General features: G+C 37.2%; 6 protein-coding genes and 1 non-coding gene across 7 annotated transcripts; 5 read left to right on the forward strand and 2 right to left on the reverse strand.

Moving 5' to 3' along the window:
* Positions 1–1771: 1771 nt before the first annotated feature.
* Positions 1772–3181, reverse strand: LOC111488186 (peroxidase 5-like). Its single transcript, XM_023135857.1, has 2 exons — positions 2951–3181; positions 1772–2671 (listed from the first exon to the last, which is right to left on the reverse strand). The coding sequence occupies exons 1-2, from the start codon at positions 3176–3178 to the stop codon at positions 1907–1909; spliced, it is 993 nt and encodes a 330-aa protein (XP_022991625.1). The 5' UTR covers positions 3179–3181; the 3' UTR covers positions 1772–1906.
* Positions 3182–4004: 823 nt separating this feature from the next.
* On the forward strand, positions 4005–6807 carry LOC111488184 (tRNA:m(4)X modification enzyme TRM13 homolog). Its single transcript, XM_023135854.1, has 9 exons — positions 4005–4170; positions 4262–4327; positions 4454–4780; positions 4862–5114; positions 5236–5293; positions 5876–5962; positions 6048–6182; positions 6296–6434; positions 6519–6807. Exons 1-9 carry the CDS (start codon positions 4097–4099, stop codon positions 6751–6753), a joined length of 1374 nt encoding a protein of 457 aa, XP_022991622.1. The 5' UTR covers positions 4005–4096; the 3' UTR covers positions 6754–6807.
* A 743-nt stretch (positions 6808–7550) lies between these two features.
* Positions 7551–9729, forward strand: LOC111488250. Its single transcript, XM_023135947.1, has one exon. The coding sequence runs from the start codon at positions 7613–7615 to the stop codon at positions 9548–9550; it is 1938 nt and encodes a 645-aa protein (XP_022991715.1). The 5' UTR covers positions 7551–7612; the 3' UTR covers positions 9551–9729.
* A 1727-nt stretch (positions 9730–11456) lies between these two features.
* On the forward strand, positions 11457–16677 carry LOC111488249 (E3 ubiquitin-protein ligase HEL2). The gene is made up of 7 exons (XM_023135946.1): positions 11457–11817; positions 12969–13274; positions 13452–13660; positions 14151–14199; positions 14281–14370; positions 14536–14598; positions 14723–16677. The coding sequence occupies exons 1-7, from the start codon at positions 11650–11652 to the stop codon at positions 16307–16309; spliced, it is 2472 nt and encodes an 823-aa protein (XP_022991714.1). The 5' UTR covers positions 11457–11649; the 3' UTR covers positions 16310–16677.
* Positions 16678–16732: 55 nt separating this feature from the next.
* On the reverse strand, positions 16733–18720 carry LOC111488252 (autophagy-related protein 8i-like). The gene is made up of 5 exons (XM_023135949.1): positions 18615–18720; positions 18450–18505; positions 17832–17884; positions 17087–17205; positions 16733–16972 (listed from the first exon to the last, which is right to left on the reverse strand). The coding sequence occupies exons 1-5, from the start codon at positions 18652–18654 to the stop codon at positions 16884–16886; spliced, it is 357 nt and encodes a 118-aa protein (XP_022991717.1). The 5' UTR covers positions 18655–18720; the 3' UTR covers positions 16733–16883.
* A 41-nt stretch (positions 18721–18761) lies between these two features.
* TRNAF-GAA lies at positions 18762–18834 on the forward strand. Its single transcript has one exon. It is a non-coding gene; the product is annotated as a tRNA-Phe (tRNA).
* A 4532-nt stretch (positions 18835–23366) lies between these two features.
* Positions 23367–25861, forward strand: LOC111488251 (S-adenosylmethionine synthase 1). Its single transcript, XM_023135948.1, has 2 exons — positions 23367–23489; positions 24463–25861. The coding sequence occupies exon 2, from the start codon at positions 24465–24467 to the stop codon at positions 25644–25646; it is 1182 nt and encodes a 393-aa protein (XP_022991716.1). The 5' UTR covers positions 23367–23489; positions 24463–24464; the 3' UTR covers positions 25647–25861.
* The last annotated feature ends 497 nt before the right edge of the window (positions 25862–26358 follow it).

Raw genomic sequence — 26358 nt, forward strand, 5'->3', positions numbered from 1 at the left:
TAATTTAGAGAATGATCATGGGTTTATAAGCAAGGAATACTAATTTCATTGGTATGAGGTCTTTTGGGAAGCACAAAGCAAAGCTATGAGAACTTATGCTCAAAATGGACAATAACATATCATTATGAAGAGTCGTGTTAGTCTAACATATATAATTAAATTTATTGTCACTATACTTCACCTTTTGATTTGATCGGTAATTTAAACGCGCTTGTTTATATGGGTTAATATTTTTTTTTGGTCAAGTCAATCTGACCAAACCGAAAATAGGGTACAACCCAACACAACTCTACCCTACTTTTAAAAAGATGGATAATGTTTAACGTTTGTACCCATGTTAGTGATGCGTTTGTCGTGGATAAGTATGATTTTTTAAAAATAATTATATAAATATATATAAAAACAATCCGACAACTTAATCCATTCCAACCCTAAAATATAGGGTTGGATTGAGTTGTGAACTCTCGAGTTGCTCGGGTCACCAACTCAGAATTTTAAATTGGTCAATAATACACCTAATGGGACTTTTTTATTAAATTGTTTTTTTTCCTCCCTCCTCGTCTATTATAATTTTGTTTTTATTTTTAAAATACTGAATTTGAAATAGTCGGATTTTGAAATTTGGTTAATTAAAAAACGTGGAAAAATAAATTATTAATAATATAAATATGTTGATTTAGTTTCAACGACTAAGAATAGGATAAATTAATGTTTAAAAAAAACGACACACGAAGATAAGAAGTCATAGACGCTTATTGATGTCAAGTTGTCAACTTGTAAATAATTTTATTTTTATTAATATCTAACTGTCAAAATATATATATTATTCAAATTTCAACTAATTATTAGATTTTTATATGAAAACTAATTATATATTCCACATTTTAAAATACATTTATATGTATTTTTTAATATAATAATATTTTTTTTTATTGAGAATTGTTCGAGTTTACGTTGGCTAATTAAGAGGAAGATCATGGATATATGAATAAGAGACTATCATCTATCTATTGGTACGAGATCTTTTGTAAAAATCAAAAGTAAAGTATGACAGAGTGCACAATATCATATCATTGTAGAGATTCGTTGTTTCTATCATTCTTAATCTAAGTTTGCATTTCAGCCGAACGCTCCATAATCCTTACAAATTAAGGGTCAAGATTCACCATAGCAGAAAAAATAGCTTTTATCTTTGTCGGTTAGTATAAATTTGGTTTATAATCCCAAAACGAAAGGGTACTAACCAACAGTAACCATAAGAGATAGTCATCCATCAGATAGCCCACCAACCCCGTCATAAAAGACATTTTTTATGCGTGCTATTTGATTCAAAAGCCCTCTCGTTCCCGCGCTAAGCCCACTATTCTCAGGTCAAATTACAACAACCTTGTGAGATCTCATATTAGTTGGAGAAAAGAACGAAACATTATTTATAAGGGTGTGGAAATCTCTCTATAGTATACGCGTTTTAAAAAATTGTGGGAAGCCCAAATGGGAAACGTTAAAGAGAACTAATATCTATTAGCATTAGACTAAGCCTAAAGAGGACAACATTTGCTAGCGATATGCTTAGGTTGTTACATATTTTCTTGTTTCTAATTGTCTCTTATGAGTTCAGGATTCTAATCACGAAAAACCCTAAAAACGCTCACGCATGCCATGCGAGTGCTTTCTGTTACAAAATGAGACGAATTCCTTTGAAAATAGCACAACCAACATTAGATCCTTGGCAAATTCAACCACGACACTTCGATAATGATCGTGTCATTCGTGTTCCAAACCATCATACATCTTTATTATACTTCTTCCATTTAAGGAAACAACAAATAAAAACATTCTTAATTAAGAGATATCAAACTTAAATTTTCACTAATTCAAACAATCATGCTAAAAAGCTTCCTTTGAATCAATTCACAAAGCTACAATGGCGTCTAATCTCACCTTGCCATCCCGTGAGGACATCAATGGAGCCCATTTTAGCCATTGCCATCCCAAACTCGACAGCCCATTTGGAGCCATACTTAGCATTTTCCAATACCATTCTCGAGGTGGAAGAGCTACTCAACAATGTCTGATCCGAGCTCAACAGCCCACGGTGCTTCTTCAACTCGACGTAGTATCGATGGTCGAGACGATTCGGTGTTGAAAACTCCAGCGCCACCGTCGACTGATCACTCGGGGATGACGACGGGCATTTGGTCTTCAAGTAAGCCGCGTAATTGGGGTTCATGGAAGGGTCTTGTGAGTGAGTTGCATTGAAGGAATGAAGCCTGTTAGAGAAGGTGGGGCAGTGCGCTACTCCAATGGAATGTGCGCCGGAAAGTGTCACCATCTCCGCCGCCGACAGCCCTCGTTGGGCGAAGCTGTTAATGAGCTCATCGGCATTGAAAGAGGGAAGAGGGAGAGCGTTGGCTTCTTCTTTTATTGAGATGCGACCGTCGCGGCGACCGGCTGGCACGGCGTAGCTGATACCTCCAACTTTGTAGGAGCTATCACGAGCTGCAAAGGCAAGAATGTCGGCGCACGACACGGTTTCGGGACAAATGGCCTCGATTTGTGCTTTCGCTTTGTCAATAACCTCGAAACCTCGTAAGCTTGGGAAGTTTGCTGGATGCTCTCGCTCAGCTCGGTTGTCAGGAGTGGATTTCAATAGGACTGAGCCATCACAACCCTGAAATTAAACCAAAAACATGTTAATGCTATAAATCTTGAACCTTCACAATTAGGTATCATAAGCATTTTTTTTTGTGGAATGATCTTGTCCATTTTAAACATAAACTCTGGTGAGTTTACTTTTGGCTTATCCAAAAGGTTTATGTATATTTTACTTATAAACACGTGATCATCCACTTAATTAGTCAATGTGGGACCCACTCCCAACCGTCCCCCAACAAAATGAAAAACAATATTTTAAAAATTAAAAGTATTGTTTATAAAAATAATTGCTTACCCTAATGAAACAGTCATGGAAGTGCATCCTGATGAGCCCAGCAGCAATGCCAGGGTTACGAGAGACGGCGCAATCTACAGCGTTCTTGACAATGGCCTCTGCCTCGGGACAAGATGATTGATAGAAACCGACTTTTAGGGTTGCGGAAGCCGAAGTGGAGAGGGAGAGGAAGAAGATGATGCAAGAGAGCTTTGAGAACAATTGAGAAGAAGAAGCCATTGAAGCCATTGAAGCAATTGAAGCAAAGTTCAGTAATATTTATAGGCTGAAAGATGAAATTTTCTAAGTTTGAACTCTTCTCTCTAATTAACTAATTATGAATATTTTTCTTTCACACGTTTATTACTAATTCAATTCAAACAATATTATATAACTTGTGGGTTGCATATATTAAATATTCTTTAAATCTTCTATATAATTTTTAATTTCTTTTTTAATTTTTTTAAATTTTTAATCTTACCCTTAATATTATTTAAAAAAAATAAAAAATTGGTCAACCCATCAATATTAATAAATTTAAATATTAATCTTGAATTTTTTAATATTAATTATTAGTTTTTAAAAAATATATATATATTTTTAGCCTCAAGGGGAGAAAGTCAAATCTTCATGTTGGATAAAATCAATAGCAATACTTAGTCTATTTTCGTAGCATTTGTCCATTTTTTTAATAAAAATTAAAAAATAAATAATTTTTAAGTAGCAAATTGTATTTATTTTTTAAAATAGAAATAATTAAATGAGCGATAGCTATTTTTAAGTGATAAAAATATTTAAAAAATATATAGTGAGTAAAAACTATGAAATAATTAATATATATTAAAATTATTTTTGAAAAAAAAATTAATAAATTCTAAAGTAAATGGTATTTTAACCTAAATAAAATGTGATATCAAATATCGAAGTTTTATTTGTAATTTACTAAATAATTTAGGGTTGAAATTTAATTCGGTTAAGTGTAACTATCCCGTTCAAGGTTATATCCATATTCCGTACGGGAATAAATTTTTTCTTGCATCCAAACAAGCGGCATCTTCTAAATTTCGTAATTCAATTTCTAAGCTCCGTGAAGAAGAGTTTCGTAGGGTTTTAGGGTTCGTTTCGAGCTTGAAGGCAGTGCCGGTGAGTGAAGAGTTAGGTTTAGAAATGGCTTCCCGTTGTCAGTTTTGGCTTCCAAAGAAGAACAGATTCTGTGCGAATTCTCCCATTAATGATTCCAAGTACTCATCCTCTTCTATCTCTCTGGAATTAATGCTTATTTCAATCGCTAAGTTCTCTTATTATTGTTCTTTGATTGTCGAATTTTTTAAGGTTTTGTGGTAATCATAGCTCGAGAGCTGATACTCAGTGGGTTCCATGTCCTGTAGACCCGTCTCAGTAAGTTTCGTTCCTTTCTTTCTCATCTGTGTATTTGGTGTTCGTGAAATCTGATAAAAAGCTAAGCTTTGAATTTAGTAAAAATTGGTAGTGTATAATGTTCTCTGTATTTATTCACTTCTCTAGCTCTGTGCTTCGAGAAAATCTTGAATGGCATGTAAAGAGGTGTCCGTTATTGAAACAAACTCAATCCTTGGCTGTTCAACCGTTCTATCAAAAGGGCATCAATGCTGGGGAGGAGGATTCGATCTCGTCCGATGAACTGGCTTCGGGTTTGTCAGATAGCATTTCCTCTGAAATGAAGAGGAATGTCGTTTATGGCATGTCTGGAGCTGAATTTCATCGGCTTCTTGCAAAGATTAGAGCTCTTCATGGTCTGATATGCAAGGATATTCAAGACTCTTATAGGATAAAGGAAGCTTGCAATATGTGGATTAAAGGAGAAATAGATAGGTACTTGTGCTGTTAGCAATTGATTTCTTTCAATGAGATTTAATGGGTTTTGTAAAATATGCTCTGTTTTGTTTTGGGTAGGAAAATTCCATTTCAAGAGAAACATGTTCTGCAGCAGGCGTCGATTCTTGGAAACATGGAGGAATTTGGAGTGCTGAGGAATTATGATGGAGGGGAACAATGTGAGGGTAACAGATCGTGTGGCAATGAGGCTAATGTTGCCCCTGCGGTAATTGAGTTTGGGGCAGGAAGAGGCTACTTAACTCAAATGCTTGCGGATTGCTATGGTATAAAAAGGGTGCTTCTGGTTGAGCGGAAATCGTACAAACTGAAGGTTAGAATTCGAGATTTCGTCGTTATGCATGTCTAGATTTTTAGCAAATGGATCAACTAAACTTCATTTGGCTTTATATTCTTTATCTTTATGTGTTTTGCTATGCCAATTCAACCTCTAGGCGGATCGATCACTGCGACAGAAGGAGAGCTTGGTTTTAGAGCGTTTGCGAATCGACAGTAAGGTTTTCTCCAACTTCATTTAATGCATTTTCAAAGACTGTCTTTTAACAAGCTAGAAAGGTACATTATAATTGTAACAACACAAGCCCACCACTAGTAGATATTGTCCGTTTTGGCTCGTTACGTATCACCGTCAGCCTCACGATTTTAAAACGCGTCTACTAGGGAGAGATTTCCACACCCTTATAAAGAATGTTTCATTCTCCTCTCCAACCGATGTGGAATCTCACAATCCACCCCCTTGTGGGCCAGCGTCCTCGCTGGCCGCCCGGTGTCTAGCTCTGATACCATTTGTAACGGCCCAAACCCACCGCTAGTAGATATTGCCACTTTGGCCCGTTATGTATTGCCGTCAGCCTCACGGTTTTAAAACGCGTCTACTAGGGAGAGGTTTTCATACCCTTATAAGGAATGTTTCGTTCCCCTCTCCAATGGACGTGGGATCTCACAATAATCATATACCTGCATTCTGAAAATGTTTAGTGTGTCCTAATTGCAGTATAGTTAAGTTCTTTCTGTGTTAATTCCATCTGATTCTTGATTTTGATGACACAAATATGGTTAAATTCTTTCATACAGTTGAGGATCTAAACCTGAATGCTGTTGAATCTTTGAGGCATAATCCTTACTTGGCCATTGGCAAACATCTCTGTGGGCCTGCAACAGGTTGTTCAATTATATTAATGAATTCATTGTAAACTTTAGTTGTTACACCAACTAATGTTGTCTTAATACTTATTTTATTTCATAGATTTGGCTCTCAGATGTTGTCTTACCAAACAATCCAATCATGTCAATACTGAACAGTGCGGAGATAGACCAAAATTGAGAGGTTTGGCTATAGCGACATGTTGTCATCACCTTTGTCAATGGAAGCATTACACAAGTAAGCAATCCTTTTACATCTTGCCATTATATGCTTCAACTAAGGTAGCTTTTTCCTTTCCTTTTGTTCAACTTCAGTACTCAATAGTCGTTTAAAGATGATCTTCCCTGCAGATAAGAGATACTTATTAGAACTCGGAATCACGAAAGAAGAATTTCTTGCTATTACATGGTTCACTAGTTGGGCAGTGGATGCTAATCACAGTGAAGATATTTCAGATGTTGCCGACTCGAAAACGTTTCTTCAATCTAGGTAACCATTATCACACGCTTACTGCTCGTATTGCAGCCTCGTGATGGACGATGACCATTTTACTTAAACCTCGTATCATTGCAGTGAAAATGAAGGCGATGGAATGAACGGAAGCACAGTAGAAGACATTGCTAGACATATGAATCCAGTGGAAAGAGCAGTCCTGGGATTTATGTGCAAGGAGATTATTGATATGGGAAGACTAATGTGGCTCAAGGAATGTGGCTTGGAAACACAGCTTGTCAAGTATGTCCCATCTAGCATCTCCCCTGAAAACCATTTACTTATTGCTAAATGCAGAAATATTTGTGCTGCTTAGATGCTCTAATTGAAAATTTCTTGATTTATCATGAGAAAGTCATTTGTTGAAGCATTTGTTGGTTTAAATTTTGGTTTATAATTAAACTGAAACAACAAAACATTTTTTTATAAGGGTGTGGAAACCTTTCTGTGACAAACGCGTTTTAAAAACATTGAGGGGAAACCTGGTAGGGAAAGCTCAAAGAAGACAATATTTGCTAGGGCTGAGTTATTACAAATTGTATGAGATCCCACGTCAATTGGGGAAGAGAATGAAACATTCTTTATAAGGGTGTGGAAACCTTTCCCTAACAAATGCATTTTAAAAACCTTGAGGTGAGGGAAAGCCCAAAAAGGATAATATCTGCTAGGGCTGGGTTATTACAAATTGTATCAAAGCCAGACATCGGGCGATGTGCCAGCGAAGAGGTTGAGCCCCGAAGGAGTTGGGCATGGGATGATGTGCCAACAAGAATGCTGGCCCCGAAGGGGTGGACTTGGTGGGAGTCCCACGAGGACGTTGGGCCCCAAAGGGGGTGAATTGTGAGATCTCACGTCAGTTGGAGAGGAGAACGAAACATTCTTTACTAGGGTATGAAAATTTCTCCCTAATAGACGCGTTTTAAAAACTTTCCACCGCTCGAACCAGGTAGGCTAGGGCTAGTACAATGAGTGTTGGAGTCCAACACTTCAACCGTTATCCTTGTCCACCAAGAAAGATTTTTATACAATTCTTTCCGAGAAAAATGAGCATAGATTCCAAATCCGTTGTCTCATCTCTTACGTAAGACTCCACTTCCATTCCCTATTAATTTGTCCCCAAATCCTCTCCTTTCTCTCTCACTACTCGCTACTTTTCACTTTCGCCACTTCCCCAAATGACTAACCCCACCGGCACTGTCATCTTCACCACCGTGGGACGCACCCAATACGGCTTCGACACCTTCTCTGTTCCACTCAGTTCTCCCACCACCGAACACTGCCTTACCGACGGAATCTCCGTCAATTTCAATGCCCAATTCGTCGATAATCAACAATCCATCGTCTTCATCTCTGAACGATCTGGCTCCCCTAGAGTTTATCTCTCCAATTCTCCCAATTCCGCCCCCAAGTTGCTACCGTCCGCCCCCGGAAGCTGCTTTCACGACCGACCCATTATCAGAAATGATCGCCTCTATTTTATCTCCGCTCATGAAAACCCCCATAAGCCCTTCACGAGCTGGTCCGCTCTGTATGTCACTGGGTTGGACGGTTCCGTTTCGGTGACTCGCCTGACTCCTCGTGGGTCTGTAGACTTCAGTCCGGCGGTTTCGGAAAGTGGGAAGTTTGTCGCGGTTGCTTCTTATGGTTCTCGTTCTTGGGGCGGCGAATTTCAGGAGCTCCACACAGAAATTGTGGTTTTTAGATCTTCTGACCCGGATCGACGAGTTATAGTTTCGGGTCGGGGCGGATGGCCATCGTGGTCCGGCGACTCCACCGTCTTCTTCCATCGGCAGGCCGAGGATGGGTGGTGGAGCATTTTCAGAGGGGAGATTCCTGAAAATCTCGATTCCTCTGTTCCCCCTGTTCCGATCCGGGTTACTCCGGCGGGTCTCCATTGCTTCACTCCGGCCGCCATGAACGACCGGAAACGAGTGGTCGTCGCTACCCGGAGACCCGACAACAAATTCCGACACATTGAGATTTACAATTCCGGGACAGACGAATTCGACCCGATTACCCAGAAATTGAATCCCAGTTTTCATCATTACAACCCGTTTGTCTCGCCGGATTCCAACTATATCGGTTACCACCGATTCCGTGGAGAGTCGTCTCATGGCGAGATAACGATTCCCCATTTTGAACGGATAATTTCCCCAATTAATGAACTCCGTTTGATCCGAATAAACGGTTCGTTCCCGACACAGTCACCTGACGGCAATTTCATCGCGTTTAATCCCGATTTCGTCGGGTTAAAAATCGTCAAAGCAGACGGCTCAAAATGTTGGACTGTATTGAAAGATCGAACCGCTTTTTACAACTCGTGGAGCCCGACAGAAAAGAACGTGATCTACTCTTCGCTGGGGCCCATTTTCGGGCCAGCGAGAGCGACGGTCCAAATCGCTCGGACCACGATCAACTCCGATGATCTCAACAATGGTGATAACGACGAAGTTTCCGGTGAAGTGAAGATTCTCACAAAAGAGGACACCGGAAACAACGCCTTTCCGGCTTGTTCGCCGGACGGAAAGTTTCTAGTATTCCGATCCGGCCGATCGGGACACAAGAATCTTTACATCATCGACGCTGTGAACGGTGATTTCAATGGCGAAGCACGACAGTTGACTAACGGACCATGGATCGACACAATGCCGAGCTGGTCGCCGGCGGGAGATCTCATAGCGTTTTCTTCAAACATGCATAATCCGGAGAACACCGAAACGTTCAGTATCTATGTCATCAGGCCGGACGGTTCGAATTTGAGGAGAGTTCACGTGGCTGGACCGGAAGGGTCCAGTGACGTGGACAAAGAAAGGATTAACCACGTGTGCTTTAGTAGGGACGGGGAGTGGCTTTTATTCACGTCGAATTTGGGTGGGGTGTCAGCGGAGCCGGTGTCAATGCCCAATCAGTTTCAGCCATATGGCGATCTGTTCGTGGTGAGGCTGGACGGGACCGGGCTGCGGAGACTGACGTGGAGTGCATATGAAAATGGGACTCCCACGTGGTATTATGGAAGTGAGCTGGCGCTTTCCGGGCTGAGTTTGAAAGATGAGGTGGTTGGTGAGAAGTTGAAGGGGGAGTTTGATGAACCGCTTTGGATAACGTTCAATTGATGACATGTGTCATGTGCCACGTGGAAGATTGTCGAGATTTAGTGGAGTTTTAAAATAAAAAGGAACAAATTCTATATGATAGAATTTGATTGTCCCTAAAGAATATCCAATTTATAAATATTTATTGCAAAATTATATTTGTAATGGAAGTTATTAGGTTGGGTTATTCGGATTTTATTGAAATGGTAAATTTATTTACGCGTGCAAGTGGACGAGCATGAAATAAAGATTAAAAATCCTCGAGAAGCTCATCAAAATATAACTATCTGATTTGATTCATTCTCAAGAATCATGTGATGAGCATCTTAACGAGACCATCTCGTTGATGGAGCCAACTATGTAGCATCTACCTCGAGACTCCAGTATTGTTTCAATTTTTTATATGAACTACTCGTAATAACAAATTTGTAAAATGAATTGAGTTCCATGCCATGTCATTTTGACTGAAGAAACATTTTAACTGTAAACGATGGATACTAGGTGATGTGTAATATCGACTCGTGCAGTACTGTAGCCAACGCGTTAAGTATTCCGCTTAGAGAATATGTTCAAAATTGACCGGCCAACACAAGTAGTGGAGCATTTGAATTTCTCGGCTTATGCTCTTATAATCCAAGGAAAAAAAAAAAAAAGACAAACGAACAAGTGGCAATGGGCCCCACTTTGAATAGACAAACTTGGACAACAAGTGGCTGGATCAGAAAAGGCTGCGCACGTTCACCAACTCCTTTTTACTGTAATACTCTGGATTTTATTTTATATTTGTATTTATTTATTTAAAAATTATATAAATGCGTGTTCTCCAAAATTAATTCATTAGGATTAAAAAAAAGTTATTAAATTATTAAATATGTTTTGCGTGTACTCCAACAATTTAATTTTACTTTTCGATATTTATGTAGAAGAAGTTTTAAATTAATTTTATTAAACCATTTCTTACGTCACCCTATAAAACCGAATTTTGTTATTATACGAGTCAACACGAGCATAACTATATATATATATATATTTGTTGAGATAAAAAATTCAATTAAAGATCAAAAGAGTCATACTTGTATTAGAGAGTTGGAAGTAATTGGGCTTGGGCTGTAATTAGGTATTCGGCCCAAGCCCAATCCGACTAAAAAGGTTTGGCAAAATGGCCTAACATATATTTTAGCATATAAATTGAAATTAGAAAATGACTAAAATGACTAAAATACCCCAAATCATAAATCTATATTCTAAAATCCAAATAACAATAAAAGTCAACAATAATTTGTATAACATGCTATCGTTTCACCTTCCATACTCTAATTTTTACCATTTTTTTGTTTTTTTATACTAAATTAATAAAATTAATAAAAATATTGTTGCTCTTATTTATTTATTTATTTTGATTATCATTATGATTATTTTTGGATGAAAATTATTAATATATTAATTTAAAAATACAACTGGCATGAATGTTTAAAAAATATTATTAAAGTTTTCTAAAACACGTTAAAAACACTTTTTAATATTTTTAAATTAAAAAAATACTGTTAATATATATAAATAGAACTAAATACCCCGTCTAAAAAATACTCAAAGTAATAAATAAATTCTATCTATATTCTAAAATAAAAAATATTGGTAAACTTTTTTCTAATTATATTAATGCTAATTTTAAGAGTATATATATATATATATATATATATATATATTATTAATGAAAATTGGGAATATTTTTTAAATATTTTGAAAGTGGAAGGTATTTTAATAATAAACAAAAATTAAAAAGGCAATTTCAAAATTTTGAAATTTTAAGAATATTTGTTTAGAGAAATACGAAATATAGTTTTAAGTTATTTTTTAATTTTTTGTTGGAAATTGGAATTGTTGGAAGGACATGAAATTAAAAGAAAAAATAAAAAGAAAAAATTGGTATGTGGAGTGAGTTTCGTCTCGGCGCCCCGAATTCTCCTTCGACCCTTTTTAAGAACTTTCTGGGAATTCATCTCGTTCTTCAAACCCTAATCATCTCCTCATTCGAGATTCTTCAAAGCCGAATTGCCATCAATTTTGAGGATCTCAATTAGACTTTTCTCCTTCCCGGAACCGTTGAGAAGAACACAACAATGGATGATAGCTGTGCGGTGTGTGCCGATGCCCTTGAATGGGTTGCCTATGGCTCTTGCGGCCATCGGGATGTCTGCTCCACCTGCGTTGCTCGCCTTCGATTCATTTGTGGTGATCGCTGCTGTTGCATCTGCAAGTCCGAATCCACCGTCGTCTTCGTCACTAAGGTGAGGCTGCAGCTATTCCCCGTTCTATGATCGTATTCAATCTTTGACGGTATTTAATTGTTGAATTCTGATCTTTATTTTTCTTTCATATGCAACTTTGGTGTTTCCTAAGTGATCTACTGCTGTAGTTGTATTCGATTTCTTTATGGAATATTTGTTTCTCACTTTAGTTTAATGAATTTTCTAAATTATGATTATGTTTCCGTTTCTGTTCGATTCGGGCTGTCATACCTATACCAAAGGAATGTCGTATGCACTTCGAACGTCTGATTATTCAATCTTTTTCTCCGTGATATACTTATAGTTCATTTATCTCTCTCTCTATCTCTCTCTCCCTCTCTTCTTTTCTTTATTTCTTTGATAGATAATGGGCTGTTTGGAAACTGCCTTCGAAACAATTTTACGCTTTGTTAGTACAAAACAAAATCATGAACTTGGGAACAATGGTTTCGTTGTGAATAATAATTTTTCATTATAATAGTCACAATTTTCAAAAACAAATATGAGAATGGAAACAGAGAACTGTTGAGAACAGTTTTCCAAAACACCACTTAGCTTGATCTCTCATTGAGGTTTATATTTTGTAATGTTTTTTTTTTATATGTTTTTGGCAATATTGGTGTCCATATCATTGATCAGAAGTTTTCCGGATACAATCACCATTATTGATTATAGCCTTAGAGGCTCAGAGTGTTGCATTTTTTTTTCTTCTTATTTTCAGTGATTTGTGCTTTCAGCTGACTTGCTGAGTAGTTAGGACTATTGAAATTTGAAACTAAAGTAAGCCACCCCTCAATGAACTAGATAAATTTCTGAAGTCTTCTTCAAATTGAAAGGATGATACTTGTAGATCTCAATGCCACCAATTCTAGATGGCTGCTAACAAACACAATCTAATAAGCGAAATATGTGCTCCCACCATACCTTAGTATCTCTGTTATCTGTATTTGTTATAGTCCTTCTTGATACTCTGGAGCTCCCATCCCACATTCCGTATTTATTGAGAGACCAGAGAGAACTCGATTGTTACCACAGTGCTGAAATTTATAATTATGTGGATTTGGTGCCTTTTCAAATAGTAATTTGATTGAGTTTGAGGACTGTTTTGTTGTTTCATTGGGCTGATGTTGTCGTGTTTGGTTCTGCTGTAGGCCTTAGGAGATTATACAAGGACTATTAACGACTTCACAGTCTTTCCTTCTGAACCTAGAGAAGGTCGTTGTGGATCCTATTGGTATCATGAAGACACACAAGCATTTTTTGATGACGTTGACCACTACAAGATGATAAAAGCAATGTGCAGGTTATCATGCAGTGTGTGTGATAAGATAGGTGAAGATCAACCAAATGATGGCTCAAAGCGCCGAGGAAGATTTCGGAATATTGAACAGCTAAAGGGTCATTTGTTTCATCGACATAAGTTGTTTATGTGCAGCCTTTGTTTGGAAGGAAGGAAGGTATGCTTATTATTCTTTTTAAGTTACTTGATGGTAGGTTGGACATTGAAATTCATAGCAGATTACTCTTAGTAGATAGTTACGATGACAATAATTATATGTGAACTTGAACTAGAGTTTATCTGATCTTTTCTTTGATTGCAACCATTGTGCTGATTAGCTTGTCTGGTGTCTCAGATCTTTATTTGTGAACAAAAGCTGTATAATAGAGCACAACTGAATCAGCACATACACACTGGTGACTCTGAGGTGGACGGAAGTGAGAGTGAGAGAGGTGGTTTCACCGGACACCCAATGTGTGAGTATTGCAGGACTCCTTTTTACGGAGATAATGAGCTGTATACTCATATGTCAACAGAGCATTATACATGTCATATATGCCAAAGGTAAGCTAAGAATCCATGATTTGTGATTAGAATGTATAAATTTAAACTAAACTGGCAGTCCAACCTAAGCTGAACTATACCATGATTTCATTTTGTTTTTTTTTATTTACTTGAACAATCTTCAATCTATTTTTTAATAGACTTGATTAGCAACTCATCTAATCATAATTCAGTATCTTTTAGAAGGATTCATTGGTTAAAATTAATTTGTATATATTTTCGTAACTAAACTTTCCATAAACTCCATTTCTTTCAGCAAAATAAGTTGGTTGGGATGATAAAAAGAAAAAAAGAAGAAGAAATGGATTAAAAGAACTGAACCAATCAGTTCTTTTCTTGTTCCACTATTCTTCTTCAGGGAATCAAACGTTTTAATAACTTGAGTAAAAATTAAATTGTATTGAACTGATTACACTTCTAGATCTTCGTTTTTTTTTTCACTGGTAGCTTAGTGAGATTAAATTTAGTTTTTTTTTTTTTTGGGTTGCAGGCTCCATCCTGGACAGTATGAATATTATAAGAATTATGATGACCTGGAGGCAAGTTTAACTAATGAAATACTGTCTTTTTAATCACTGTTTTGAGTTTTGAATGTAATGCATCGAACTTTTTGGCCACAGATCCATTTCCGACAAGCACATTTTCTTTGTGAAGATGAAGCCTGCCTTTCTAAGAAGTTTATAGTGTTCCAATCTGAATCAGAAATGAAGGTAACTTATAACGTTGAAGAAGGGTTTGTGTGTGTGTGTTTAGTTAATGCTTTCTGTTTATTTATTTATTTATTTATTTTTTGCTCATTTCTTTCAAGCGTGTAAGGCTCTAGGCCTTCTCCATCTTATTGCATTGTTTCTTCATTTCTATTTTCTATTTTTCAGAGGCACAATACTATTGAACATGGTGGTAAGCTATCTCGATCAAAGCGAAATGCTGCTTTGCAGGTATGTTATTGCTCTCCCAATTCTGGTCTTTTAAGAAATTCAGTTTGTCTCTTGTATGTCAATTTATTGTTTTTTTTTTTTTTTTTTAACATTGTATTTCCCTTTCGTGCATTAATCTTTTCAGATACCAACCAGTTTTCGATATCGAAGAAGTAACGACCAAGATAATCGCCGTGGAAGACGAACATTTCGTCGTGATTCTTCTGACGATCTACTTTCTGTGGCCATTCAAGAAAGTTTTGAAACAGCCAATGTTGATGACACCACTCATGACCCACTACCTAGCGGACAAGTAGACTCAGATCAGGGAAATATAAGCAACATTGATCCCTTAATTGAACCATTTGAAGCCTTATCCACAACAGATTCTGAATCAGCTTCTAGATACCTTCAAGCATTGGGTCATTCTAGGAATTCCCAATTGGAGCAATCATCCTTTCCACCCCTATCAACAGCATCTAGCAGTAGCCATCCAAAACCCATTCCGGACAAAGATAATAACAGTATGGCTGCTCATCTTCGCCGCAAGAGGAATGTGACTGTAATAAATCCTGCCCAAGGTTGGCCAAAATCAAGTCGTGCGCCTGTGGTACCATCAAATAAATCATCTCAAGCTTGGCCTGCAATAAATGTCAATCATACGGCATCGAGCAGTTCTGGGCAGACTAAGGGTGCTGTGACCATCAGTAATGGCTCTTCAGGCTCTGGTTACTCAAATGCTGCTCAGATGCATGCGAAGGGTAAGACTAATTCTTCGAGTGGACCGGGTAGTAGTAGCAGTAGGATCAGCCATTCTGCTTCTGCTCCCAATCTCACCGACATGGCTTATACTGAACCCTCGGTTAATGATTTCCCTCCTGTATCTGCGGCACAGGCACGGAAGGTGCCCTCAAGTAGCCAGAGTTCGATGAACACCGAAGATGTCCAGACAGCTAACAAATCTCTAGTTGAAAAGATACGTGCTGCACTTGATTTTGACCAAGATAGATATGCCATTTTTAAAGATATATCTGCACAATATCGCCAAGGTCAGATCGACCCGGAAATGTACCTAGACTGTGTGCAGCAGTTCGGTTTATCACATCTTGTGCTTGAACTGGCTAGGCTCTGTCCTGATGCTCAGAAACAGAAAGAACTTGTGGGGATCTATAATGCTAGTTTACAGCAAGAAGTGATCCAAGAAAATGGTAGGGCTCAAGATAGCATTCAAATTAAAGTTAAGGGAAAGAAGGGTAAAGGGAAGTCTATAGATGTTAAAGACAGCAGTTCAAAGGACAGTTCAAAGGACAGATTAGCAGACAGTATCTTGAGCAGTGTTCGGGAGCTGCAGTCGAGTCTCAGGCCATTGGAGGAAGATGTTGAGGTATTATCGAAGGGTGAGTACCGTGCTTTGAAAGGCAAAACGAAGATATCATCCGATGACCAGCAAAGTGGGACAGGAGGACAAAACAGACAACCGTCTACTGGACTATCGAACCACCACAGCACAGGGGATGGAGATGGTGGGGGGACCAAGCAAAGAAAGAAAACCTCCAAGTTCCATAGAGTTCGTTTAGGCGATGGTTCGGTTGCTGCACTCTTAGATTTAAAAAACTCCAACCCTGCTTCAGACTCGGACCCATCTGAAAGAGTTGAGGATGGGAACAATACCGCTGGGGCAGTGCCTGTTCGGGGTGTGTGGCGAAACGGTGCTCAGAGGCTTTTCTCCTAGCACAAATCGGTGAAATGTAATATTTTGTGGATATAGAAGCAACAGAATGCGAGCGATCGAACTGGCCGGAGGATTTATACATCCAGACGGGTCGAAAGGATGGCGAAATTTTTGGATTGGTGATAAAAGCAGCCTGTAACGTGGCATGCTTCATATGGCTTCATATTCTGAGTAATCATTTTGATATCATAGTGTGGATAATATGATATGTTGCATGATGAAATTTTTTCTGATGTTTAGACCTCACCTTGAGTGTATTTAATAATCCTTCTATAAGGTTCATGTTTCCACAGGAATGCTTGCCTTTCAACAAACTGCAAAGTTGATGCTATTGTATGTTTCTTTGAAATTACACTTGTGTTCTTTTTCATAGGATTTCATATTAACTAATTTGGGTTCATCTTAGATAAAGTGGGTCTGTAATTCGGACATAGTTTGAAATATGAAGGTATGATATATGTATGCATTATAGATAATGTTCACTTGATAAAAACAAATTTGTCTATGGATATATTGACAGCAGGAGCAGCAGAAATATACAGCTTCAGCATTGGCAAATCTCAATCAGATGGTCCTAGCCAAAGGTCTTTTCACTGCTGTAACACATGTACAGAAAGCCATCGTCGTCCTTGTATGATTCGTACACTGTATCCATTAAGCTACCTGTAAAAGTTTGAGGTCAATCATTTAGCATGTTAGTAACTGGCATTTGAAAGACTTGTTCACGAGCGAGCGCAAAAATAGGCAGAGCAGCATCCAGCTCAAATGCAACTCTACCTGTTTGAGGCAAAGTATTCTTTACAAACACAAAGAGAGCTTTTCCAGGTGCTAGATGAAGCCTGGTGCTCAGAACATGGATGAATTGGCCAACAGACATGTCTCGAGGAATGAGGTACCTTCAGTCAATGAGAAAGCAAAAGAGATTCAATAGAGGAAGGAAAACTATATTGGTACAAACAATATGTTCTTTTGATTATTGTAGTTTCTCAAAATTTTCCCTTTTTTAAGAAAAGGTTACTAAGATTTTGAAAACAAGAAATAGACAAGTCATGTTCCTTAAAAAAAATGAGAAATGTGAAAAAGAAAAAAGAAACAAAAAACAAGAACGGTGAGATCCCGCAGCGATCACATCGAAAGAGGTGAGACCCCACATCGATCACATCGAAAGGAGAGAGGAACGAGTACAAGAACACTATCAAATGGGTAATTGACAAGGTGAGAAAGCTTTGGAACCCATATGACAAAACATGATTCATCTTTTCTAAGCCCATCACACTGATATCTGTAAGTTGAGGTATAAATAGATAAACAGTATGCAGATTTTTGGGATGGCCAAAAATAGATAGCTAGAAGATCTATAGCCAAACAAAAACAAACATTACCAATCAAGAAGTCAAAAAGTGTGCAATGCTAAGGTGATAATATATGTTTTCATTCAATTGATTTTCAGAGACAGCTAAATGAAATCAGTAGAACTGAAACATTGAGGAAGCTCAGAAATGGTGGAGATTGAGAAACTCACTTCTTCTTTTCCATCTCGGGAAGTTCACATTTCTCATATCTCTCAACAATTACCTGCAATTATAGTCGAAACATCAAAAGGAAACCATTATTTCACTTTCATGGATTCTGGAGGAAATGAATATCTCTCTAGCATGTACACCTCAAAAACGTAAGAAGATTACATAATTCAGACAGGATATTATTTTCCGAGGCATTGAATTTTTTAGCAACAATTCTACAGCTCTGTTCAAGGCTACCAAAATCGAAGTCACCGTTGCATCGCTTGAAGACAATCAACAAGCATCTTCTATCCACATACAATTTTGTTCTTGGATAGCGAAGGAAACGTTGACGGAAATAATCTGATAACTTTAGAACTTCATTTGCCGAGAGGACTTATTTGGAAAGCATCATTCATAGCTTTCGCAGAGATTTCTTAAAGATGAAGAACGATAAGAACCAAAGAATTCGACACCTACCGACTCTCCGAGTCACCGATATTATATATCGACTAAATTCACAAATTCACAAATTCACCATTATCTAGAATAATTTCTCGAAAAAATCCGATACAGACGCAACTAGAATCGAATCTTCTCTAGTCAAAGATACATATGATGAGAATTTTGCAACTTACAGGGACTCGATCGGGATACTTGGCCAAGATTTCGAACGACTCCGCAAATCGTTGTTCTATGAAAAAAATCAACGCCGTAATTATACAATGATCTCCTAAAATATCAAACGAGAGAAAAGTAACGATAATCAGCTACAATTTCAAGGCACAAAAGATCAATCATACCGTAGGTGAACTCATCTTTGAAGGATTTGGTTTTTCCCATTAGCGATCTCTTTGCGATGCCGTCCAAAATGAAAGAACTATAAAGATGAATAAAAAGAGAAAGATAATAGAAAAAGTTATATTTAAGTTTTATAAGTCAACAACTAAGCGGGGATAGCTCAGTTGGGAGAGCGTCAGACTGAAGATCTGAAGGTCGCGTGTTCGATCCACGCTCACCGCATTTTTTTATATTTTATGACATTTTTCACCAGCGTACAGAATGACAATTTTACCCTTTTATTTAGGACAGCGTCTGAATTAATGCACTGGATATTTGTCTTTTTACCAAATACTTTCATTTTTATGCGAAATACCAATTATACCATTTTTTTCTTTTTTTCTTTAACCAACTGGATTTGTAAAAAATGTGAAATATATCAAATATTTTTCATCTTGGTAACATAATGACAATTCTGCCCTTCTCTAACGCCAGTGTCAGTTCAGTTCAGATCAGATCAGACATGAATGCCATCATTTTTTTGTCTTTTCACCAAATAATTTCAGTTTCCATGCCAAATGACAATTCAGTCCTTTTCTTGTTTTTTAAACCAACTGGATTTGAATTTAATTCTTTTTTTTTTATTTTTTATTATTGTCTCAAAATAATATATATCCTGAAAATTAGAGGCCATGTGACCTTCCTCCACTATAATAATTCAATATTTGTTCATTTTCTTATATCTTATTCTATAAATGTGGGTCAATTAATTGACATCAAATAAAATGTTGATAATACTATACCATTAATTATGATATAAAATATTAATAATTTTAAAAATATCTATAAATATTATTAATATTCACAAAAATAAACAAATATATATATATATATATATATATTTAAAATAAAATCAAAGAGGGTGTTGTGTCGGTGGAGAGACAGGGGGAAATGAATGCCGTGATGTCGGCCAAATAAGCTTTACAGATCATTGCCATGGTGCCAATACCATCAACACGTCACCCTCACTCCCCCATTTCCCACTCCAGATCCACCCATTTCCTTTTATTTTTAATTCTATATAAAATTAATAATATTATTTAGTGAATTTAAAATAATAAAATAATATTAAATTTTGTCCACCTCTTTTTTAATTTTTTTAATTTTTTTTTTAAATTTTGTGTCTAATAAATAATAATTTAAAAATAGGACTATTTTAATAATTAAAAAAAATAGGAGAGGTGAGATGGTGAAGCACAGATCTTGTGCGGAAGACTAAATAATAAAATAAGTTCTGAAAAATAAGAGAAAATTTTATATTTTGCCAACCAAATCATGGATGGCACACACATATCAAGCCATGTTCCCAATAATAATAATAATAATAAATAATTAAATAATTAAATAATTAAATAATTAAATAATTAAAACCGCGTTTTTCTTTCTTTCTTGGAAAAGGAAGTTCAAGGCTAATTGCTTTGCCCCCAAAAGACAATACCATTTATTTTCTTGTTCAACTTTATATTATTATCACTAATTTACATTACAAGCGTGACAAAATAAATAAATAAATAAATAAATACAATAATTGGAGAAAAAAGTGTTTGTGTGTGATAGATGTAAAGTACCGTGTTAAGGATATTTAGTAATAAATTATAGTTTACGATATATACTATATTTGATATTTTATTATAAGTCAAATATCTAATAGTTGTCTTATAACATAGATATTTTTCCAGTTATTTCTATATCCTTGTAATTTATTTGATTATAAATAAAATAACTTTCACACCATTTAAGTGTGGTAGATTAATCAAACATTCTTATGGTATCATAGTCATTTTGGTTTAGCAACCCGTATCCTTTCTTTTCAATAGCTTTTGAAATCTTCTATTGTTCTTTTCCACCACCACTACTGGCTTTGACGACGCAGGGACAAGGGTCATGGTTTTCACATGAGCCGATTGATTACTGTTTGGCTCCACCCTTTTGACCTCCAAATCATCATTCGTCATACTTTGTACATACAACCTTACCTTTCCCAACACAATCGATTTTTCCTCAGCCAATATAGTCTCTTTCATTCTCTTCCCACTCTTCCCTTCATCCTTCATATAAACCCTAACATAAACCTATCAACCTTCTGCAGAGATTTACCTTTGGAATTTGCGCGCCGCACTGGCCTCTTTACCAACCAAGTTGCCGCCGCCCTTCTCGCCAAAATTGGCTCATTCGCACAATGTGACAACTCTTCTGGCTTCAACAGTGTCTTTGTCCCTTGCTCTAGATTTCCCCTTCTACTCCTTAGGGTTAGACATATTCTCACCAGAGCCAAGGTAGTATCATTTCTAAGCGACAATCCCTCTTCATGGGTTAGACATATTCTCGCCGAAGCCAAGGTAGCATCACCGTCGAGCGGCGATCCCTCTGCAATTTTCGATGGCCAAGAAAGTGTTTTTCTACGCTTCCTCTGAACCAGGTTGTTGACGTCTTCACGAAAAGTGTTTCTCAACCTTTTTGAATTTTTCAGATTCAAACTTCACGTCCGTTTAAATCCGACGCTTAGCTTGCAGTGGGGTGTTAAGGATATTTAGTAATAAATTATAGTTTATCATATACATTATATTTGATATTTTATTATAAAGCAAATATCTAATATTTGTCTTATTACCATAGATATCTTTCCATTTATTGTTATTTTCATATCCTTGTAATTTATTTAATTATAAATAAGATAATTTTCACACTATATTTAAATGTGGTGGATTAATCAAACATTATTATACAAAGACCGTACAAATGTACCAAAAATGATAATTCTTTATTCATAGGGTCCAATGCCTTTTATAAAAAAAATACATGAAACGCTGAAAAAGAAGAAAAAAGGACACGACTCAATTGACTCCACTAATAACAAGAAAAAATAGCTAAGAGAAATTTGCTACCTCAACCGTGTGTGTATATATATATATATATATGTATATAACAAGATGACAACTCTGTGTGGGCAACCTAATTTAACAAGACGACCCATGTGAAATCCCACATTAGTTGGAGAGGAGAACGAAACAATCTTATATGTAATGAGTTAAAGTAGACAGCATTTACTTGCGGTGGGTTTGAGCCATTACAAATAATATCGAAGCTAGATACTAAGCAGTGTGCGTACGATAACATTGAACCCCCAAATGGTGAATTGTGAGATCTCACGTTAGAGAGAGAAACGAAACATTTCTTATAAATGTGAGATCTCACGTTAGAGAGAGAAACGAAAAACTTCTTATAAATGTGTGAAAACGTCCACGGGTAATATATTTATTTTGCCTTTATTTTCCATTCTATGATTGGAGTATGTGGCGTTACCTTTAATAAATAAAATAATAAAAAAAACTTTTTTATAATATTTTAACCCCATGTTTATCCGCAGCCACACATTTTTCGTGGGGCAATCAGACCCGCCTCCGCAGTCGCCGCCCTACGACGGCCGGGGCAACCCGTAGGCGGCGGTCCCCGGCCAAACCATTCCCTGGGGAGTTCAAATTTCTTTTTATTTTTTTTATCGTGTGATACGAATTATTACACTTTTTAACCTAAATTATAATTAATTGGTATATAATAGTCAACTAATTAAAAATATTAAATTTTTGCTAATTATAGACATAGATACTATCTCATAGATTAATATAATAATTATTTTAGATAATAATGAAGATTAATTCGATCGTTAACATTTATTGTACCCTAACCTCTAATCTAAGAACCGAAATAATTTAAATATCTGGTCTATGATTGGTGACCAAGATTATTTCACCCGCTACCTAACTTGAAAATGAAATTATAAATATATTAGGAATTTGGGTGGGTGATGATTGCAACCATTTAAGTGGATTTTTAAATAAAAACAATATTTTTTTCAAAATCAAAATGTAATTACAAATTTATTATTTAAAGAATGTTTGTTATATAAATTTACAAAATTATAATATTTTATAATTAGAGTTTTTAATATAATTTGCGTTGTTTCTATTATATGGTCATAAAATAATAAACTAAAAAGATAAAATATAATATAAATCATAATTTTTAAAGTTTGAGGTAATTGAGGAAATTTGAAAATCTAGAATTACCAAATTAAAAAATATGTATTAATTTTGCCTTAAAATGAGTGCATAAGAGTCAGCTGTACAGTCGCATTCATGGCTCATGTTTCATGCGAATCTCAATTTATCCTTCTTTCAAGCCAAATTTATTACACTAAAAAAAATATTATTATTGATTTTTTTTATAAAATAATTTTAAAAATATTTAATTTTGAATAATTAAGATTTTGGTAAAATTAAAAAATGACACAAATTTATTTTGCTTTTAAACGGGTTGGCAGCATGAAGCACGTTGCTGACGTGTCCTTCTTCCACGTCGGATTCTATTTATTATAATATTAAAATTGCTACTTAAAAAATTAACTTTAGTATAAAGATAATAATTAAAGTCGCTGACTCTACCTGGCCGGAGAAGCGCGTGAAGCTGAAACGGGATGAAAGTGGCTATAACCCGGAACGTCATCGAGAGGCTAATATCAAAATGTTGTCCGTTGGATCACCCGCGGGTGCTCTCTTCACCAACTCTATTTCGACGGCCAGGATCTTCAGCGACCAATGGCTCGGCAGAATCTTGCGAAATTCCGTCCCTAGTCCCTACAGTCTCCCCTATTGGTTCCTAGGGCATCCTAACCGGTTATTCCGGTAGCCTGGAGGGTGGCTGGACGCTATAAATACAGGGTTTGTTCACTTGGTAGTCCTTGTACCGTTGAGCTTCGCCTTCTTACAGAGGTCTGGTCCGGTTGGCGTATTAGCTCAAATTCTTTCTCTCTTCCAGATCTACGCAGCCGATATCACCAGGTTTGCGAGCTCTGTTCCACCACTCGTTCATTGCCATTTTTTTTATTAAATTTTCATGAGGCTTTGAGCATGCTTGTGGTTCTTCATTTCCCCTTTTTTCTCCTGGTTTCTGAACGAATTTGGGGGTTTTTCTTTCTGCTATGTAAGCTAGTGGTACTCATTTTGTTTGAATCGGGTGTCTGGTGCTTGTATGTTGCGATGAACTCTGTTTCTCTTCTTCTGAGTTGTGAAATCTTGCAGATCTGACATTTTTTAAAAAAAGAATTCATCTGGAACTAGTGATTGTAACTTCGATACTGTTTTGTGCTCTCTGAGATTCGGGATCTCGGGTGTTTGGGGCTTTTCTTTTTGTTTCTCTGGTAGCTCTGTTTCGGTTGTCAGCTTTTATTTGTCACCACAAACTGTTTGTTGAATAGCACGATCCGATTTGTAAGTAAAAGAAGAAAGATCATGTCGGCGTACTGATTTCCCGCGGTTTTCGTGTAACAATTTTAGGATTCCCTAGATCCATGGTTAGATCAAAGATTTTTATTTTTGTTTTTGCTCATTTTCTTATTGTTGCTGGTAATTCGATTTGGTAGCGGACTATCTCTGTGGTCGAATTGTTAAGGATTCCTCAGGACAGATCTTGAATTTTCCAAGTTTAATTTTGTTTACCTACCTTCGAACCCTGTCGGACTGTTCAGATTTGTCGAGGCTACTTTCCAACCATGGCGTCATTCCATTCATTAAAAATTTCGAAAAGTTTCTTTGATCTGTGCTTGTATCACCCAGATTTCTGTAGTTTTGATTTCAAGATGAGTATGCGTCGAGCTTGCTCTGGTAACTGGTGGATGTTTCCAATCTTTAACAACATACAATATGCTTCTGCCCAATTGATGTGACTAAATTGGAACAGAAAGATTAACAATTGACATAACGAATGAACTGAATATTTTGTACACGATCTAATATGGTGTTTGTTATGTTTCAGAGATGGAGACCTTTCTATTTACCTCTGAATCCGTAAATGAGGGTCACCCCGACAAGCTCTGTGACCAGATCTCTGATGCGGTGCTCGACGCTTGCCTAGCTCAGGACCCTGACAGCAAGGTCGCATGTGAGACCTGCAGTAAGACCAACATGGTCATGGTCTTTGGAGAGATCACTACCAAGGCCAATGTGGACTACGAAAAGATTGTCCGTGACACATGCCGAGAAATCGGATTCGTTTCCGACGATGTTGGTCTTGATGCTGACAATTGCAAGGTCCTGGTTAACATTGAGCAGCAGAGCCCAGATATTGCTCAGGGTGTTCACGGCCACTTCACAAAGCGCCCTGAGGAGATTGGCGCTGGTGACCAAGGCCACATGTTTGGCTATGCCACTGACGAGACCCCTGAATTGATGCCCCTTAGCCATGTCCTAGCCACCAAGTTGGGCGCTCGTCTCACTGAAGTTAGAAAGAATGGCACCTGCCCCTGGTTGAGACCTGATGGCAAGACCCAAGTTACTGTCGAGTACTACAACGACAATGGCGCCATGGTACCCGTCCGTGTGCACACAGTTCTGATCTCCACCCAGCACGATGAGACTGTCACCAATGACGAGATCGCTGCAGACCTCAAAGAGCATGTCATCAAGCCTGTCATCCCCGAGAAGTACCTCGATGAGAAAACCATCTTCCACCTTAACCCCTCAGGCCGGTTTGTCATTGGTGGTCCCCATGGTGATGCAGGTCTTACTGGACGCAAGATCATCATCGACACATATGGTGGTTGGGGAGCCCACGGTGGTGGTGCTTTCTCCGGAAAGGATCCCACCAAGGTCGATAGGAGTGGCGCCTACATTGTCAGGCAGGCTGCTAAGAGCATAGTTGCCAGTGGGCTTGCACGGAGGTGCATTGTCCAGGTCTCTTACGCCATTGGTGTACCGGAGCCGTTATCAGTTTTCGTCGACACATACAAAACCGGTAAGATCCCCGACAAGGAAATCCTTGAAATCGTGAAGGAGAACTTCGACTTCAGGCCTGGAATGATCACCATCAACCTTGATCTGAAGAGGGGTGGCAATGGGAGATTCTTGAAGACAGCAGCATATGGACACTTCGGAAGGGAGGACCCGGACTTCACCTGGGAGATTGTCAAGCCACTCAAGTGGGAGAAGCCTCAATCTTAAAGAGATCATCCCATCCGGTTGGTCTAAATTCCTTACAATTCTAGAAATATCTGGGAGTTGTTAGTTGATTGATTTTCGTGTTTTCTTTCTTCTGCTGCTTTATGTTCAAAAGCAAATTATATTTGTTCTATTTCCTTTTCCTAGTTTCAATTTCTTGTAATATTTTTAAAATTCTTAATACTATCCATGCCATGCAATGAGAGCATTTTGTTAAAGCATTTTCTTTTTTTTTTTTTCTCGTTATTTTTATATTTATATTAGGTTATATTTTATTATAAATACACCAAGAAATTTCGGGTTATTCTCAAGATTATGATTCAAATTCAATTAGATTCGAAAATTAAGTCCCCAATAAGAAAAAACTCTAAAGAACTCATGCTTGTGAAAGACCAAAATCTTTTTGAAGATAAATAAGTGTTATAAAACTTTAAGTTTAAGCAAAATCATGTGTTCGATCCTTGAGTAAAAGCAAGCTATTAAGAGAGAGAATCCGAGATTTAAGTGATAGAAATCTTACCAATCTTGAATAAATCAACGTGTTCATTATGATGTCTTACATTGGTTGGAGGGAGAACAAATCACCATTTATAAGAGTGTGAAAACCTTCCTCTAGCATCATTTATAAGGGTCGTTACAAATGGTATCAGAGTCAGACACCGGACGATGTGCCAACCTTCTTGCTGTTCCCCGAAAGGGGGTAGACACGAGGCGG

This window comes from Cucurbita maxima, unplaced genomic scaffold (genome assembly GCF_002738345.1).
Source record: "Cucurbita maxima cultivar Rimu unplaced genomic scaffold, Cmax_1.0 Cma_Scf00013, whole genome shotgun sequence".
In the NCBI taxonomy this organism is placed as follows: Eukaryota; Viridiplantae; Streptophyta; class Magnoliopsida; order Cucurbitales; family Cucurbitaceae; genus Cucurbita; species Cucurbita maxima.

Coding starts and splice junctions, on each gene's coding strand:
- LOC111488186 (XM_023135857.1), bottom strand. CDS start 3,178: ATGGCTTCAATGGCTTCTTCTTCTCAATTGTTCTCAAAGCTCTCTTGC. Junction 2,672..2,950: donor TCCATGACTGTTTCATTAGG/GTAAGCAATTAT, acceptor GTTTAATTTCAG/GGTTGTGATGGCTCAGTCCT.
- LOC111488184 (XM_023135854.1), top strand. CDS start 4,097: ATGGCTTCCCGTTGTCAGTTTTGGCTTCCAAAGAAGAACAGATTCTGT. Junction 4,328..4,453: donor TGTCCTGTAGACCCGTCTCA/GTAAGTTTCGTT, acceptor TCACTTCTCTAG/CTCTGTGCTTCGAGAAAATC. Junction 6,435..6,518: donor AAAACGTTTCTTCAATCTAG/GTAACCATTATC, acceptor GTATCATTGCAG/TGAAAATGAAGGCGATGGAA.
- LOC111488250 (XM_023135947.1), top strand. CDS start 7,613: ATGACTAACCCCACCGGCACTGTCATCTTCACCACCGTGGGACGCACC.
- LOC111488249 (XM_023135946.1), top strand. CDS start 11,650: ATGGATGATAGCTGTGCGGTGTGTGCCGATGCCCTTGAATGGGTTGCC. Junction 11,818..12,968: donor CCGTCGTCTTCGTCACTAAG/GTGAGGCTGCAG, acceptor GTTCTGCTGTAG/GCCTTAGGAGATTATACAAG. Junction 14,599..14,722: donor AGCGAAATGCTGCTTTGCAG/GTATGTTATTGC, acceptor TAATCTTTTCAG/ATACCAACCAGTTTTCGATA.
- LOC111488252 (XM_023135949.1), bottom strand. CDS start 18,654: ATGGGAAAAACCAAATCCTTCAAAGATGAGTTCACCTACG. Junction 18,506..18,614: donor CAAAGATGAGTTCACCTACG/GTATGATTGATC, acceptor TTTTTTTCATAG/AACAACGATTTGCGGAGTCG. Junction 17,206..17,831: donor CCCGAGATGGAAAAGAAGAA/GTGAGTTTCTCA, acceptor CATTGACTGAAG/GTACCTCATTCCTCGAGACA.
- LOC111488251 (XM_023135948.1), top strand. CDS start 24,465: ATGGAGACCTTTCTATTTACCTCTGAATCCGTAAATGAGGGTCACCCC.